Source organism: Megalops cyprinoides, chromosome 6, assembly GCF_013368585.1.
Source record: "Megalops cyprinoides isolate fMegCyp1 chromosome 6, fMegCyp1.pri, whole genome shotgun sequence".
NCBI classification, from domain to species: domain Eukaryota; kingdom Metazoa; phylum Chordata; class Actinopteri; order Elopiformes; family Megalopidae; genus Megalops; species Megalops cyprinoides.
Genome location: NC_050588.1, coordinates 35,075,288 through 35,094,097, shown reverse-complemented (window position 1 = coordinate 35,094,097; position 18,810 = coordinate 35,075,288). Strand labels below are relative to the sequence as shown.

The following is an 18,810-nucleotide window of genomic DNA, read 5'->3' as shown; positions in this document are numbered from 1 at the left end:
CTCTCTTTCCTTCACTTTTCATCCTCCCTTCTCATTTGCCCATCCTCAAGTCTCTCATCTCTACATCTTCTGCTCCTTCTCTATCATTTTTCCCAGCCCCTTCCATCTTTTTCAGCCTTGTTTTCCTCTTTCTCTTTCTCTTTCATTTTTTTGCTGCATGAGGAAGAGTAATTATGCAAATGGGGCATTAGAAAAAGAGCCAGAGACACGGAGGGGCCCGGCCGCGTTTGGCTGGGTAATGAGATGAAACCAGCTATCGGTGTCACCGGGCTTCTATATTATGAAAAATGTTATTGAATAAAATAACTGTGTTTTTAGAAAGGGCACTTTGTAACCAGGTTACAACAATCATTGCAGCCGGTATTGAAGGTCCTTCAGCTCTGCTCGATCTGGCTTCAAATAATCATTTCCAACCACGTACAGCAGGTGTAAAAACATGACCCTCAATCCAAGATTGATTTTAATTAGTTTAACACTTGTTCTTCAAATAATATTTCAAATGCCTTTATCAAACCCCTGTGTGGAATTTCTGCAGAAACACAGGGGAGTGTTTCAAAAGCCTGTTCGATTAATCTTGAAAAGACCACGTTTAACTGTGCTGAAAAAATTCGGTTTTATCTTGTTAATTTCTCTATTATAACACGGCCATTACGGTATTGACCGGGTTGAAAATGGCTGTGTGAAATGGCCCTCATATTGACTCGGCCCTCATGGATCAGATATTGTGGATTGCTCTTCCCCACGGTTCCTGGTGGTACAGCACAGCAGGGAGTTTGTTTTCCGTTGAAACATGTCCCGAAAACAATTTGCAGAATTTACTTAAACTGAAACTGAATTTACATTTTTTTTCCAACATTGTGAAAGGTTCACATTTTGAAATAAGTCTTTTTATCTGTTGATATTTTGTAGATCTGATTTCCGTAATCATGATTGATTTGTTTATTGTTTGAATTATTTAATTAAAATAAATAAAATACAGCATAACCACAAGGTGGATATGCTGCATCTAAAAACAAATCCAGGACAATAACTTTTATTTCCATTGTGACCCTCACGTCGGCAGGCAGAACAGGTTTACACATGTACACATGAAAGGAATTGCAAATATATACAGAGGAAAAACAAAATCATTCATCTATTCACATTAGCAAATTGTGCTATCATAAATAAAGTTAACAGACCCTGACACTTGTCAGCCTATGAAAGAGCTGTAACTGCTTTGACTGGGATTTGGGTTATAAGTCACCCTTTGTTTTATTCACTACCCAACCAAATACATTGTGGCACAGCAGAATACACACAAATAATTCTCTTTATTTAGATATGATCTGATATAAAACACCTTATACCAGTGGGGAAAGGCAAAGGAGCAATGCGGTGTGTTTTAATAGCATGTTATGCTTCTGTCTTTAGTCCCATTGATGACACCTATGAAATGTACAGTGGTCAGGATCCACTGGATGGTGGGGGTGGGTGGGGGTCACTGCGACTTTACTGGCAGAATTCTAATTAAAAGGGATGTTTATTGCTTGACTGTAGAAGATGGATAAGAAAGGTTTATGGTCTCAGTTTTAGCGGAATTATTTTCAGATGTAGTAGTATTGTGTGCTAGTAAAAAAAGGAGTAGTCTTATTAATTCCAGGCCTGCATGGATTAATTAATCAAGATAAAAAGTGAATCTTTTAAGGGCAGCCATTGTGACCTTGTTGTCCTCCATGGAGTGTTCCAACATAGCTGTCTGTGACAGAATCTTTTGTCTCCCTGTGACAAGGAGCAGGGTGAATCCAAGAGCAGGGATGACTCAGGACACAAGAGGTTTGGTTCAAAGAAAATAAAGTTACCTTTACTGGATACTCAAGAGAAACAAAACCGGCTTGGTACAAGAGTTCACACACCCTAGGCATGGCAGTCAAAGACTGAGCAAATATGTATAAAAAGGGCAGGGCTTAAACAACAGAAAACACGTGAAACAAATAAGTAATGAACACAGGTGAAAGATATTATCTAAATGAGACAGAACACAGGAAGTTATTAAGCCCTCTAGTGGCCATCCCGGGAAGCAGCAGCCATAACACTCCCGCTCTCTCTCTCCCTCGTACGCAGATCTACATTGTTCCCCAGGCGGCCATCTTTAAGCTGGAGGGTCTGGAGGGGCCGGAGGCGGAGGCGGCGCTGCTCAACAACATGCGCGTGTACGGCACCTGCGTGCTCACGCTCATGGCCATCGTGGTGTTCGTCGGCGTCAAGTACGTCAACAAGCTGGCCCTCCTCTTCCTCGCCTGCGTCATATGCTCCATCCTGGCCGTCTACGCCGGCGTCATCAAGACCTCCTTCGACCCCCCCGACTTCCCGTGAGTACGCCTTCCCCTGACTCCAACCGAGGAAATTTATCCATAGATTATTTACTCATAGCTGACTCGGTGTGGAAAACCTGGCCGACACTTCTCACAAAAACAAGCAGAAAGAGCAACCATTCAAAAAAAGCCAGTAACTTATTTTAAAATCCAACAGACAGCCAGACAAAAGAAACCAGCCTGTGCAAAGAGTCGACAGAAACAAAATGAGCCTCTCACCCTCCAGCCGCACACCTGTATTTAATGGGCCTCCGATTAGGCAGGTGTGGCTCGGGCTGGTCACTCAGACAAAGACAATTACCACTTGACTAACAAACAGTTTGGAATGGAATTGATCGGTGAGTTCAGCTAACGATTTTGGAGATAAAAGGCAGTGAGCCTTAGACATTAATCAAGTGACAATTTATTATACACTTTTGGGGAAAGGTGAAGGTTCTCCTTGACACTTGGGCTCTGTCCTGGGCGGCGACCCGGAACCCGGCCTTTGGCGCTGACTCTCGGTCTCCACCGCTGTTGCTCTCTCAGGGTCTGCATACTCGGGAACCGCACCCTGGTCTGGAAGGGTTTTGACGTGTGCGCCAAGGTGATCGAGAAGGACAATGGCACCGTCACCACCAAGCTGTGGAGGCTGTTCTGCGACTCTGAGTTCCTCAACGCCACCTGTGACGAGTACTTCGTCAACAACAATGTGACGGCGATCCAGGGCATTCCGGGCATTACCAGTGGTATCCTGGCAGGTGAGAGTCCATACACCAACATCTGCCCTCCCAAAAGGTATGTGCATGTGTGTAGATGTTATTCGCAGTGATTTCAGGTGCTTATGTATCCTGTGTGTAAGCTGAAGTAAATTTGCCCTCAGTGCTATCAGCAACAACTCAAGCTAACCCGGTTTCAGGGAGTGATGTCACCACTAAAACCACTGTGCTACCTGCTACACTTCTGGCCTTACGCAGGACTCACACAAGCTACTAATTTCAGCTCCGCTGTACTTACAAGCCATTATTTTAGCATTGCTCATGATGAGAACGCCCAGCTATGTCAGAATGCGTGTGCTTGCATCTCATGTCACCCTGTTCCCCCCCCCCTTCTCTTAGAGAACATTTTTGGCAATTACATGGAGAAGGGGATGATCGTTGAGAAACGGGGGGCCCCGTCAGTGATGGACCCCGACGCTCCTGTCACCAACAGCAACCGATACGTCCTCGCCGACATCACCAGCTTCTTCACGCTGCTGGTCGGCATCTACTTCCCCTCTGTCACAGGTCAGCGGAGTCCATTTTAAAAGCAGGCAAAGTCGGTGACGCCAGCGGCACACACACGCATGTACATGCACATGCACACACACACACACAAACACACACACACACACACGCATGCACACGCACACAAACATACACACACACATATACACACATGCATGCAGACTCACACACACACACACACACAAACATACACACACACACACATACACACACACACACACGCACACACATACACACACATGCATGCAGACACACACACACACACACAAACACAGAGACTCGCGCACACTCACACACACACACACACAAACACGGAGACTCGCGCACACTCACACACACACTCACACACACAAGCAGGGATAGGAAATCTATCTGCAGCATCATTTTGGCTTCCCTCCATAGTTTATCCAAATAATGGTCTTTTTCTCAACACAGACAACAATGCAGTAATTTCACTTTAATGGCATTCTCTGTGATGATGTGGTTATGGAGGGGGATTCATGAGGGATTCATCCTCCCCCTCTAAGATTGAAATTGACTAAGATTGTAATACATGCATATGCATGAGCTTTACTTTCAGAAGCAGGCATCCAAAAACTGTATGTTGCCATGTAATAAATCAGAATTTTCTGCCCAGAGCCAGTTACTTGAATTAATAATATTTCACTCATAAAATGGATAACTTTGTTATGAGTGCTAAATATTTCTCTTCCTTCTTCCTTCTCTCAAAACTCTTTTCCTTACACACGTTAAGCAACCTTATTTATAGCCCTTCACCCCCCCCCCCCCACACACACACACGCACAAACAAACACACACACACACTAAATATGAATTCAGATCAATATTTGGAGCTAAATCTTGTAATGGCAACTTAGTCTTTATGAGAACTCTTTGGCATGCCAGTGGATGTTTCCTTGGTTGCTTATTTCATTAAGTTAATGCAAGCACTCGTATCGTATGTGTATATGTGTGCGTGTGTGTGTATGTGTGTTCGTGTGTGTTCATGTGTGTATATGTGTGTGTGTTTGCTACAGGTATCATGGCTGGCTCCAACCGCTCTGGAGATCTGCGGGATGCTCAGAAGTCCATCCCTATCGGCACCATCATGGCCATCACCACCACCTCACTAGTCTGTATCCTTTACCTCCTCCCTGCACCGGCAGTCTGGAGGATGCTGTCCTCAGTACGCTCCCTCTGGATCACTCCCATCATCCTGTGCTCTCAGTGCTCCTCAATCAAGGTCAACAGCGATAGCACAGCTAATTACCCAGCATGCAGGGTGGCGGTGTGGCATAGTGGCAAAGGAGCAGGGCTCATAACTGAAAGGTTGCAGGTTTGATTCCCTGCTGGGGCACTGTTGCTGTACCCTTGGGCAAGGTACTTAACCTAGAAATGCCTCAGCAAATATCCAGTTGTATAACGGGTAACATGTAACCTATACGTTGTAACCTATATTAATTGCTCTGGATAAGAGTGTCTACTAAATGACAATAATGTAATTTAACGCTGTAACAGTTACTGTTTACCTTAACTGTGCCTCCTAGACATGTCTAGTGTGATTATGTTTGGCGCCTGCATTGAGGGGGTGGTGCTGAGGGACAAGTAAGTTCTGCACAATCCACATCACATTACAGGTTTACTTTCTGAATGTCTCTGCCATGTGTTTGTCTTTACGTGGCACGGATAGTTACAAATGATGACTATGTTCTAATGTGTGTCCAATCAAAGTTGAGATTTCTGAGTCAGTCTGTACCTATGACTCCTCTGTAGTGCATGAGTCTTCATAAATCAATAATCCCTGAATGGCTTTTGAGAGAATCTCTTGTACTGAATATCTTCGGTGAGATTTCAGAGAACATGTTGCTTGTTTCTTCAGGTTTGGTGAAGCAGTCAATGGCAATCTGGTTATTGGCACGCTGGCCTGGCCCTCCCCTTGGGTGATTGTGATTGGCTCCTTCTTCTCCACCTGCGGGGCGGGGCTGCAGAGTTTGACGGGAGCACCGCGCCTCCTACAGGCCATCTCCCGCGATGGCATCGTGCCCTTCCTCAGGGTGAGTGCGCCTGTCACTCATCCCTTCTGCTGACAGGGCAAAGGAAGAGAGCTGTAAAACCTGCAGGGGCCCTTTGGACGTGATGGATCACCCTGACTGTTACCCATCGCACTTAATCACACACACTTAAATACATCCACACAAATACACACATCCACACAAATACGCATACACACACACGCACGCACACACAGACTCACACAGACACACACACAAACATACACACACACATACGCACACACGCACACACACACAGACTCACACAGACACACACACACACACACACACACACACACACACCCACAAATATGCACACACACATGCGCACACATACACAGACACACACACACACTTACACAGACTCACACAGACACACACACCCACAAATATGCACACACACACACACACACACACACACACACTCTCAGACTAACATAGACATACAGTCAGACACACAAACACACACATACGCACACGCATGTGCACACACACGCACACACACTCACACACACACACACACACACACACACACACACACAATACACGTAAACACACACACACAGGCACACCCACCCTCTTCTGTCTCTGCTCTGTGTGTAAATCAGGTATAATAGTTTAAGCTGCTTGTCCCCTGAGTGTTGTGATGGTGATTTATGACCCAGTATTGAGGGCCCAAAGTGACCGGAGAGGAGGAGGAGTAGAAGGGGAGGATCGGGGGGGGGGACAGGGGGGGGGGGGACGCACTGCAGCAGAGGGTTTTGCGCAGAGTGCTCTTCCCCCCTCTGTAATCTCCGCCCTGTCTGTAGGTGTTTGGCCATGGCAAGGCCAACGGAGAGCCCACCTGGGCTCTGCTCCTCACCGCCTGCATCTGCGAGAGCGGGATCCTCATCGCCTCCCTGGACGCCGTCGCTCCCATCCTCTCCATGTGAGTGCCTGGCATTACATTTCATTACAATACGTTACGTTACATTACAGTACGTTACGTTACGTTACGTTACGTTACGTTACGTTACGTTACGTTACATGTCATTCAGCAGAGCGACTAACACAGGTTACAACTTTTCATGTAATCCAATTTATACATCGGTTTCAGACATGGCCTGTGCATGGTTTCTGCTTTCTGTCCTCAGGTTCTCTCATATAGTTCAGTGCTTCTGATCTAAGTGTACGATGTTATCTGTCGCTCTGTATAAGAGCCTCTGCTAAGTGACTGAATGTAAATGTATGTTATCCTCTGTGTCCCCAGGTTCTTTCTGATGTGCTACATGTTTGTTAATCTCGCCTGTGCCTTGCAAACCCTGCTGCGCACCCCCAACTGGAGGCCGCGCTTCAAGTTCTACCATTGGTGAGTCCGGCAGCCAATCACAGCGCCTTGGAACATCACTGATGACATGTGGGATTTCAGTCATTGGGATCATTCTTAAATAGTCAACACATGCTTACAGTCCTGTCCTTATAAAAGAGCTAATCACGTAATTATGTTATTTATGTAACAAACATAATGACATACTTTTTGATAGATTTGTAAAATTACCTTCAAAAGAAATGATGTTTTGGTTACTTGACAACTATACATTTTTCACAGTGGGAGACAGTAGTAGGTATCTCCCATCCTGACACATATATTGTGTATGTATATTTCTGTATTATTAACAAACAAATTAACAAATGCATGTTGCTGTGTTATTAAAAAACAGCAAGTTATTCTTGAAACAAGAGCATTGCTATCATGTAAAGTTGGTGAGAAACTTTTTCTTATGACTTAAAAATTATACTCTCTGATTCCAATCGTGTCTGTACAGAAATACGAAATTGAAAATAAACTACCAAATACGGACAGAATAATATTAAATAAAACAGCAACTGTTACCAGAAACATCAAACAGCAATAACTTAGCATTCAATTTTAAATCCCAGGGAGGACCCATTACTAGTTTGTCAGATGTTTTGCCAATATTCTGTTATTATATACAGTGCAGTTTATTGTCATACTGTAGGGTACAACTATTATGCATTTTCAGCAGATAATGGATACAGAATCTGCTTATTCTGTGTAAAGGCAGTGTAAAGTCATCTTCAGGAAGCACTAATTACATTAATAATGCATCTGTGAAAGTATGTTTCGCTCATGCCAGCAAATGTAAGACCTACATTACAACAGTACAGCTCTCCCTCTTCGCCAAGAGCAGGAACGGTGTAATTAAGATATCGCTATGGAAGTGGAGAGAATCTGAATAAAAAAGAGCTGAACGGGAAGTGTTTGTATCAACTGCGATTGCTTTGCTGGCCATTTCACCCCTCTAGTGCCCCCTAGTGGTGGGGTGTCATTGCTGAAGGAGCTGCCGTGTCAGTCAGTCAACCAGTCAGTGAGCCAGTGAGCGAGGGGCACAGCTGTTTGTAAAGGTGCCTCCTTTGGGTGCCAAGCAACGACATGAAGAGGCCTGACAGCTGGTAATCAGTCATAGTGATAATTGATACTGATGTGTTACAGTACATTACATCAGTCATTTGCATTTGGGAGACACCCTTATCCATAGTGGTGTGTGTATCTTACAGTTGACATAGCATCCGCACATGTGGATATTTTATTGGAGCTGTTCAAGTTAATTACCCTAATCCCACCCAGCAGGGCTTTGCCCTTGAGGACGGGACAGGGGAGGGAAGACTACGAGAAAGACAAAAGAAGACTGATTTGTGAATGTGTCATGTGTGTTCCTGTCACCCCGCAGGGCCCTGTCTTTCCTGGGCATGAGTTTGTGTCTCTCTCTCATGTTTATCTGCTCATGGTACTACGCCATCGTCGCCATGGTGATCGCTGGCTGCATCTACAAGTACATCGAGTTCCGTGGGTGAGTGAACTCTGACCTCTGAGCCAGAAAGTTTGGTAAGCAGAGCTTATAAGCGGAGACCTGTCATAAATCGAGACCTCTAATTTACTGAGACACCACCATGTTGGCGTTGAAATCAGGCAGCAGTATATGTAGGTTAGGTTTCACAGTACTGAAAATGAAAGCTTGTGAGAAATGGAGCAGGACCTGGTAACTGAATTACTGAAAATTACAGAAAATCAGTCTGAATGTAGATGACTTGGCCTTCACACCCTGAAATGTTTGCTCTTTATCAGTGTAATTCCTCCCCTTCACCCTGCAAATAGCATTTAATTAAGGTTCTGTTGGCAGAAGATGTTTGCCTTTCTAGTGAGGTTGGGGTTTGACTGTGTGGCAGGGCGGAGAAGGAGTGGGGAGACGGGATCCGAGGCGTGTCACTCAGCGCAGCGCGATTCGCCCTCATGAGGCTGGAGGAGGGGCCCCCACACACCAAGAACTGGAGGTCAGGCCAGTGTTCACGAACCTTACTGCAAAAGGCATCAATCACTCTCACACGCATGCACGCATTCATTCAACACACAGCTGATTAAGTAATGGGAAACATGCATTTAAAGACATTTTGATGAAAAGAATCATGCTAAAATGCTTGAAATTGGTTTCTTAGACAAATATAAATAGTGAAATTGATGCTGAATATGGGTTCTTTGAAGAATCTAAAATATAAGAGTTTTGATTTGTTTAACACTTTTTTGGTCACTGCATAATTCTTTTTGTGTTATTTCATAGTTTTGATGTCTTTACTACTATTATAAAATGTGGAAAACAGCAAAGATAAAGAAAAACCTTTCTATGAGTAGGTGTGTCCAAACTTTTGATAGGCCTGGTACTGTACATCTCTGTGTCACCAGGGCTTGTATTATTTGCTAGTCGGGGCTAAGCATCCCACGTTTGCCTGCTCTCTCTCCCAGGCCTCAGCTGCTGGTGCTGGTCAGTGTAGATGCGGAGCAGAATGTGGAACAGCCCCGCCTGCTGTCCTTAACCAACCAGCTGAAGGCGGGCAAGGGCCTGACCATTGTGGGCACTGCCCTGGAGGGCACCTTCCTGGACAATCACCCGCAGTCCCAGCGTGCAGAGCAGGTCAGAAACCGTCCACATTACGTGCTAACAACAAAATATAATCTGTTAGCTTCTTAGGTTACATTCAATTTCTGCAGTGCCTGTTAGGTTTATTAATTCCCCTTTCCTCTTTCCTCTTTTTGCTTCTGTTTTCTGTCTGTCTGTCAGTCCCTACGGAAGCTAATGGAGACGGAGAAGGTGAAGGGCTTCTGCCAGGTGGTCATCTCCTCCAACCTGCGGGACGCCACGTCTCACCTGCTCCAGGCCGGAGGGCTCGGGGGCCTGCAGCACAACACGGTGCTGGTGAGTTGGCCGCGCAACTGGAAGCAGCCGGAGGAGCACCAAACCTGGAGGAACTTCATCGGTGAGTGAGGAGGGTGGCGTTCGAGGGAGGGGGGTTTACGATCAGGGCCAACAGAGTGAGCAATTCGCAAGGTTTTGTGCTGGATGTCACTGGAGGTCACTCTGGATAAGAGCATCTGCTAAATTAATGTAATGTTACATTACTGGTAATGTCCTGTAATGTATTTTTGGGCGTCACGGGTATTCACCGACCCGCCTCCAACCCGCAGAGCTCGTGAGGGAGACCACCGCGGCCCACCTGGCCCTCCTGGTGCCCAAGAACATCTCGGCCTTCCCATCCAACGGAGAGCGCTTCACCGAGGGACACATTGATGTCTGGTGGATCGTCCACGACGGAGGCATGCTGATGCTGTTGCCCTTCCTGCTGCGCCAGCACAAGGTACCGAGCCACGCCCACGAGCGATGTGGCCACGCCCAGTTGTTGTTGTGCATTTAATGATACGACAGCACATTGATTCAGCACCAATGGGCGGCAGTGTAGCGTAATGGTTAAGGAGCAGGGCTCATAAGCAAAAGGTTGCTGGTTCAATTGCCTGCTGGGGCACTGCCCCCCTTGCTGTACCCTTGGGCAAGGTACTTAACCCACAACTGGCTCAACATTGAAAAACTGTAACTGATGTAAGTCACTCTGGATAAGAGTGTCTGCTGAATCCCAATAATGTAAAAATGTAATGTTCCTATGCTATTCCCATATCACGTGAACATGATGAGGAACGAGAGTATCTCAACAGATCAAAGAAATGCATAAAACAGGGTGAAACCCTTTCAGCTGTTCACGTAGCCACAGTCAGCGGTAGATGTAGAGAGTATCATCAGCAACATGCAAAGACTGTTGCATTATTATATTATCTTTGCTGAAGATGGCTCACCACATGCGAATCTGAGAGTAATCAGTGGGACTGATGGCCTGGAGGGCACTCGCACGAGCCCACGAGCGATGCAGCTCCACCCAGCGTTGAGTCTGGCTGTGCCGGAGCCCATAATTACAGGAGGCATTATTTAAACTGCACTGCAGAACTGTGCAGAGGTAAGGAGGGGGTTTACGCTGTAGATCCCCAGATATTTGGAGCAGAATTTGTTTTTTGGTGTTAGTGTGTATCCTCCTGTTTTTTTTCCTAAAAGTGTTTCAGTCACTGGTCTAGCCGTGTAAGGAGTATCGCTTTGGCAGTGATGCGTGGTGTAATCTGGGCAATGACAGGGTAAAAGGAAGGCAAGCTAACTACCTAGCTACCAAGCTAATGTACTGTCAAAGATGTTAGCTTTCACATTAGCTTGTGATTACTGCTAAAGAGTTAACACTTGTTGATGAATGTTCCCATATTTAACAAAAGGTGAAATACTCATAGGCTTTGTTATAGCGTGGTAAAAGGAGATGCAATTTTTTTAGCAAGTCGATTTTAGCTAGCCCCCACAAGATGAATGCTAATTAATGCCAATGAGCAGAGAGATTTGAGGATGAGCGCAACAAACTGAGCAAAGGCAGAAAAATATGAGTGCATGTTCTGAGTAAAAACAAAATGTTTGAGCAAAAGCAGAGAAGATCTGAGCAAGACATACATTAGAACACTTGTGACTGGATTATATAAGCTTAAATGCTTACGCTGACTTGACTTTTAGTACCGAAGTAGTACCATACACTCTCTGGTTCCAGAGACAAGTGACACAGTAGCCTAGGAAGTCAGTTGCCATGTGTAAAGGGTTTAAGATTAGTTTCTCTCTGACCAAATTTTATTTAATATTATATATTAATATTGTTTAATATTAATATATAATAAATTAGTGAATACTGTAAGTCTGGGGGATGTATTACCAAACTATATCATATAACCATCCTGCTGAAATTAAATAGATTTTTAACTGCCATTTTTATATGCTCCTTTTACTATTGTACTATTAACACCAGATTTCAAATTTGCTTTATGAAAAGCATGCAGATATTTCTGGATGTATATTATACACGGCCATGCAGGTGCTGGGATAGGGACTGTGGTTAGGGAAGGCTGGGCATTATCCATATGCAGCGGGAAGACACGCTGAGAGCTGCAGGCTCGGATGACTGCTCAGGTTACGAATGACAGGCGTCCGCTTATTGACAGGTGTGGAGGAAGTGCAAGATGCGCATCTTCACTGTGGCCCAGATGGATGACAACAGCATTCAGATGAAAAAGGACCTGACAACCTTCCTCTATCACCTGCGCATCGACGCCGAAGTGGAGGTGGTGGAGATGGTGAGGCACTGTTATCATCCTGCTTTCCGTCTCTCTCTGAGATTATGAAACGTACATACATTGTGAAACGTAGTCCCCACAAAACCTCCACTGTGACATGACAGCACAACGAGCTTTATGATGAGGAACAAGAGTATCTTAACAGATCAAAAATATAAATAAAACAGTGTGAAACCCTTTCAACTGTTCATGTAACCACAGCTATGCACAGGTCAGCAGTAGATGTAGAAAGTATCATCAGTAACGTGCAAAGGCTGTTACATTATTATATTATCTTCACTGAAGAGGGCGCACCACCCGCAGCCTAAAGAGGCATAATAATCAATCAGAGGAAAATCTGAGAGTAATCAGTGGGGCTGATGGGCTGGAGGGCACTCACACTGTCCCGAAACTTACCAGAAGACACTCGTCAGCGGGCTCCAGAGGACCGAGTGAGGGTGTAGCACACAGATGAGGCCTACTTCAGAGCTCATCCTGTTAGCTTGATTGTTCACCCCACTGCGATTCTCCGGTGGTAATTGTAATTTGTATTTGTGGCCTGATTGTGTCTGCATGTAGCAGCGTAAAGGGATCTGAGTCAGGGCGAATAAAGAGCCTTCAGCAAATAGCTCTTATTAGGACACCCATTGAACCTGTTTCTCTAGTCTGTGTATTTGGTGGCGTATAAATGTAAATAATACGCATGTTTCATTCTGATATTTTGCACTAAATTGAACATTGGTAAATGGAGCCCTTGTAAAAAAGGATTGTTATCAGTTACACATACATATATTAGTCATCGGTTTTAGGTTTCAGAATTTCAAACTAAAGAACTACTTTATTGAGTGGCATATGTATTTCCATTATAAATGAAAGAACTAATCTTAAAATTATCTTTTGCATGAAGTATACATTGTTTTATTTTCATTCAGTTCAGTATATATGAACGGCATTAAAAATACCTCAAGTAATTTTAATGTCCTTTTAAGAGTTGTATGCCATTTGGTTATGTTCCACCGTTTTTACACATGTGAGCCATCTTCCCAGTCACAGCCTCGGAGTCCTGGCATACATTACTGCTTTATCTGTTGATGTCTAAACAAATGTCATCTTTCTCCCCAGCATGACAGTGACATCTCAGCCTACACCTATGAGAAGACCCTAGTGATGGAGCAGCGGTCACAGATCCTAAAACAGATTAATCTCAGCAAGAACGAACGTGAGCGAGAGGTAAGACAGGCATTATGCAGACATTAGCAGTGACCGTCATAGTGCCAGTCTACAAATTATCAGCGACCAGTTCAGGTGATGGGTGGCAGTGTAGCATAGTGGTAAGGAGCAGGGTTTGCAACAAAAACGTTGCTGGTTCGATTCCCTGCTGGGGCACTGCTGTTTTACCCTTGGGCAAGGTACTTTATCCAGAACTGCCTCACTAAATATCCAGCTGTATAAATGGGTAACATGTAAAACTGTAACCTATGTAAGTCACTCTGCTAAATGACAATAATTTAATGTAATGTAACGAATCCCAGACGTCACAAAAGGAAAGTGCATTTCTTCACCGCTCTGCTGTTATCGTTAACATCCAGGGTGCCGGTGAGATTGAAATGTGAACTCTTCCCACACTCCTTCCTCTCAGATCCAATGCATCACTGACGTGTCCCGCGGTTCGATCCGCCGCAAAAACCCGGCTGCCGTGGGCACTCAGCTGAGCGTGACTGAGGAGCAGCCCGGGGGCAGTGAGGAGGAGAAGCCTGAGGAGGAGGTACTGCCTGACCCCGTCGCTCCCTCTCCATCTGTTTCTCCCACTCTCTCTCTCTCTCACTTCCTCCCTCTCCCTGCCCCCTGCCTGTTATTACTCTTCTCTGTGATTTTTCACCTGCCTCTCCCTCTTCCTAAGGGTAGCAAGGAGTCTGTGTAGGTCTCCTTACTACCCACGGGGCCCAGTTCTCCCTGCGTCTGTGTGCCAAGGTTCCAAGTTGTTCCTTGTGGTTATTCTAAGGTAATGGGTAGGGTTGTGGTGAACAATTCAGTCCTTCAGTGCATCTAATCAGCAAGCTGCAAGCTACTGTGTGTTACTGTAGCTATGTGTGATTGGTCTTATGTGAGTGTCTATCTGAGCTCACCTAGCAGTGTAGTGTTAGCTAGGCATGCAGTTCATTGTTAATCAACAAATGTGACAAAGCGAGGTGTTAGCTAGCTACAGCTGTGTATTCACTATAAAAAATGTCATTGTATTCATTGTATTCATTGTATCTGCTTCAAAAATAAAAATGCATCAGTGCATAATTTTTTTCAGATGAAGGTCATTGTTTCAATGCATCAATATTTAAAATATGATGGGAGTCTCAATCCTTTTAAACTTGTAAGACCTTTTATTTCAGCGTGGTATCATAGATGCCAGCGTTGCCAACTGTCTCCCGATGGAGAGCAGGACCAGATGTTAGCAGCCTAGCAGGGTCTGCTCTCTCTAACACAGAGACCCACCTAACAGCTTTTTCTGTCTCCCCCTTTGCCCTTTGCTCCACTGTGCCCCTGCTCTCAGTCTGTGAATGTCTCCAACCCCCAACAGGTGCAGCTGATACATGACAAGAATGCCACCCCCACCACCCCCGCCAGCCCCCAGTCCCCCGCAGAGGGCGCTGAGACCCCCGGAGAGAAAGTGCAGATGACCTGGTCCGACAAATTCGACGGGGACAAGGGGAAGCCCCCAGGCGCCACCTCGCCGGAGGGCATCAAGGACATCTTCAACATGAAGCCGTGAGTCCCGTCTGTGTTATGCCTGGGTGCATGATCAAACCGCTCTGCCTCTGTGTCATTCTGACATCCGCAAGACATGTGAGAAAATGTCGACTTTGTGAACGTGTGTACACATATGGGTCTTCTGCCTGAGCGGTCATGTAGGAGTTAAAGACGCCCTGTGGCCATTTCACTGGAGCACTGGAGCAGCATTTCTTTCGCCACAGTAATTGCGCTAATGGGATGTATACGCTTGCTTTACTACACGTGCTACAGAGAGCTGTATGCAAGGTTTTATTTCACCTTAGCAATTGACAGTATTATGCTAAAACAATCAAGCAGACACTCATGCAGTGAATTTTAAAAAGTTTATTCATTTTGATAAATTTCTGTTCCACAGGAGTTGAAAATAGTGCTAAAGGTTTGTGAGCAACGAACTGAGATTTGTAATCAGCATAAAATTTTGATTTGCATAGAGACGTCTTTACTTTGTGAAGCTCATGCTCACTCTTGTTAAAGTTCCTCGCTGCTTGCTATGACTCTCGAGTCCCTCAGATTGTCTGTCTCGTGATTGGCAGAGTACACCCTGTTGAATATAACCAATCAAAGCACTGTCACCTTTCAGCAACACATTTCAGATTGTGATGCAGTGGAGCTGGCAGAGTGAAAATGATCACAAAGCTGGAGCTTGCTGTTAACACCCCCCCCAAATGAGACTGTTTGCTGGCTTAGCCCATGATCTGGTATACTGGTGGCAATACAGCACTGCTCCTAATTCAGCAGGGTATATCAGTTCCTTTCTGTGGTTTTCTTTCTTAGTTTTCACCAGGCTGGTTAGATCACCTTAACAACAGTGCCAATCACCTTTTGGACTAATGAGGTGAAGTGTAATGCTTATCGATCAGCCAGTCACTCAAGCTTTGTCCTGGTCAGTTATGACTGATCAATGAAACATATTGATGCTGAGAACAAGTAATTACCACTCAAAATTCAGCCACGCCAGTTTCTCATTAATGGGATTTTGTGTAAAAAAGCATACAAATATTTAACCATGTGAACATGTGCTTTAGCTGAAGTCAGAAACATCATATGTAAAATTTCTCATCCAGCTTTGTACTAAATGAGTTATAGCATGAATTATTTCTTACATTTCAAGAGACTTAGGTAGTCTTTGAAAATGGAAGGCTTACATTTCATATAATGAGTTCACTCCTCCTAATTTGAGCAATTATTAATAGTGCTTTTATGAGTGGTAAATTACTTCCAAACTGGGACTTATTTTTAATAACTAGTTCTGAGCCGTGCTTTCAAATTTTGATTGTTACTACACTTCTGATGGGAGACTTAATATCTATGTACTGGGATATAGTTGTACTTAAATTCCTTTTTTTCAGTATGTGCTGACATATTTTGGCATTATTTTCACATTGTTTTCACAGTCGGAACAGTGGAGCTTCATATATGGAAATATATGTCCATATATATCATCTCTCTGCAGTTCCTTGGCCTCAGATTTCTTTCATTTACAGCCCTCAGCTCTCGCTTTGAAAAAAGAAAGAAAAGTCAATTCAAATAAACCAGTGCTTGCCACTAGATGAGTCTTTGCATTGTGTAGTCTCTCTGGAATAACAAAGGCATATATGTCTATCACCTAGGTACACTGCATGGTGTCTGGCATGATGTCATTGTACGTCAAAGTGACCCCTGTCATAGCAAACAGTCATTTTGAGCAATTCCCCAAGTCCCACGGGGAGTCATTATGCTGTCTATCACCTTCTCAGTATTCAGTCCTTGAATATGGCCCTGCTTATTATCTATCCTTTTATCATTCAGCGCTGATATAATAACGTATGTAAGTCTGGATATAAAGATCCATCTTGTGTTTCTCTCCTTGTCATGCTGCAGGGAATGGGAGAACCTGTGAGTATTGTGTCTTCTAGGGTGAAGCCCTCTGTTCTCTGACAGAATGTACCCACTCTGGGTTTAAGCTATGTAGAAAGAAGGCCAGCGTCTGAAGCAGTGGCTTAGTTTTAGACCATGCTTTGCCCCATGTTTCAACCTGATGTATTCTATAGCAGAAAGCCAGCAATCGATTGAGGAGAGATGTAGGCCACTGTTCAGTCTAATCAAAATCGTCTCTGCCCTTCATTTTGAGACAGCAATTATAGCAAATTGTTACTTTTCCAACTGCGGTTGCTTAGAATATCAAAGAAACTGTAAGATTTCAGACTACACAGCATGCGAAAATGATTTAATGACAAAGTTCACTGTAGGAAGAGTGAGAGGCCTCAGGGGTCTATAACCATTAGACTCAGCTTTACTGCTTCCATATGCTTTATATTTATCATGTAGATTGTATAATCTAATGATCGATTATGTAACCATGCCTCTTTTTTTTCTTTCTGCTCCATCAGGAACCAGTCCAACGTGAGGCGTATGCACACTGCCCTGAGACTGAATGGCGTCATTGTCAATAAATCCCAGGAGGCCAAGCTGGTTCTCCTAAACATGCCTGGGCCACCCAAGAACAGGGCAGGTGATGAGAACTGTATCCTTCTCCCGCTGTGAGCAATGTAGGGTAACCGTGTTTGGGTGTGTGTGTGCGTGCAGGCTGCTTCTGTAGCATACGCAGCTGCGGGGGGTCTGTCTGGGCTGTGCCGGGGTGCTTTATGTGGCATCTCAATCTCTCGCACCCAGAGGCGCATTTAAAGATGTAACTCGGCCCCTCTCTGTCAAATTCCAACATTAATAACACCAATAATTCGCTGAGCCTCATTGCACATGCAGCATCCTCTCGCAGGTAAATTACATTCTGAGGTCGTAATTGTACACCGCGTGTTAGAATGGGGAATCAGCAGTGCCAGTTCAAAAGAATTATGCCCTTCATTATATTGAAGCTGTTACTTCAGAGCCCGAGTTAGAGTCCATATGACAATAAAGAGGGCTCCACAAACTACGCTGACTCTGCCACCATGAAACCTGCAGGTGTTTAAGGTATTTAATCCTGGTAAAATAAAGGTTAAAAAAATGACTGCATTGCATCCAGTTAGGTATGGCACAGCTGTAAAATGATACACTCCTAAAGTTATGATGAAGTGGCTTCTTTTAGTATTTTCTTCTCACTTTTTCACCTTCTACACCCAGTTTTGGATTCAGCAGTTGTACTATAATAATAATACACTTGGCTCACCTCTCTGAAAAACATACATGCATGCTTGTGAGCACAACATCTGTGGAATCCTTGGAGCTTATTCTTCAATATTGCTCATTGTTTTCGTGCATTATTATCTTATAATAATCTTAACCTAATAACCTGCTTTTTTGAATTCACCACAGGTGTGGGCTTATCAGTCTGAGCCATGTATGCACTGCACTCTCCTTAACCTTGAATCTCTCACAGACATGGAGTTCCTTGAGGTCCTGACCGAAGGTCTCAACCGCGTCCTCCTCGTGCGTGGTGGAGGGCGTGAGGTCATCACCATCTACTCCTGAGGGGCCCATCCGTCACCCCCATTCCGACCCCTCACCCCCCCCCCATTCCCGCCTCTCCACAGACTGACCCTCCCCTCCACCGTTACCCAGATGACACCCCCTCACACCAAGCAATAGCCACATCCCACCACCCCTTTCTTCAAATCGCTTTATACTGCATACTCAGAGACACCTCCCATTCTTCACAGATGTCTAAGCCAGCATCATATTATTCGTATTGTTTTTTTTTTTCTTTCCCCAAGATGCCCAGATGTCATTCTCTCTACAATGCCAAAAGCACTCTAACAGCTCCAGTACTTAGGCCTGTCCCTCACTCCAAACGAGAGGCGTACGTGGATGATTGATAAGGCTCATTTTGCCTGTGTGCTTGCTTACTGGTTATTTCTCGCAGCTGT

General features: G+C 44.7%; 1 protein-coding gene across 1 annotated transcript in view; it reads left to right on the top strand.

Moving 5' to 3' along the window:
* The window catches only part of slc12a5a (solute carrier family 12 member 5a), a 183,170-nt gene extending 164,719 nt beyond the window's left edge, over positions 1 to 18,451 (top strand). The window contains exons 7-26 of the mRNA XM_036530844.1: positions 2,104 to 2,351; positions 2,880 to 3,091; positions 3,449 to 3,616; positions 4,654 to 4,752; positions 5,164 to 5,221; positions 5,496 to 5,670; positions 6,477 to 6,595; positions 6,917 to 7,015; positions 8,400 to 8,519; positions 8,896 to 9,000; positions 9,467 to 9,635; positions 9,783 to 9,978; positions 10,187 to 10,356; positions 12,074 to 12,205; positions 13,307 to 13,414; positions 13,824 to 13,949; positions 14,757 to 14,944; positions 16,829 to 16,843; positions 17,338 to 17,471; positions 18,324 to 18,451. Of these exons, the coding sequence (XP_036386737.1) occupies positions 2,104 to 2,351; positions 2,880 to 3,091; positions 3,449 to 3,616; positions 4,654 to 4,752; positions 5,164 to 5,221; positions 5,496 to 5,670; positions 6,477 to 6,595; positions 6,917 to 7,015; positions 8,400 to 8,519; positions 8,896 to 9,000; positions 9,467 to 9,635; positions 9,783 to 9,978; positions 10,187 to 10,356; positions 12,074 to 12,205; positions 13,307 to 13,414; positions 13,824 to 13,949; positions 14,757 to 14,944; positions 16,829 to 16,843; positions 17,338 to 17,471; positions 18,324 to 18,415 (2,733 nt within the window). The 3' untranslated portion in view covers positions 18,416 to 18,451. The remainder of the gene's footprint in view (positions 1 to 2,103; positions 2,352 to 2,879; positions 3,092 to 3,448; positions 3,617 to 4,653; positions 4,753 to 5,163; positions 5,222 to 5,495; positions 5,671 to 6,476; positions 6,596 to 6,916; positions 7,016 to 8,399; positions 8,520 to 8,895; positions 9,001 to 9,466; positions 9,636 to 9,782; positions 9,979 to 10,186; positions 10,357 to 12,073; positions 12,206 to 13,306; positions 13,415 to 13,823; positions 13,950 to 14,756; positions 14,945 to 16,828; positions 16,844 to 17,337; positions 17,472 to 18,323) is intronic.
* The last annotated feature ends 359 nt before the right edge of the window (positions 18,452 to 18,810 follow it).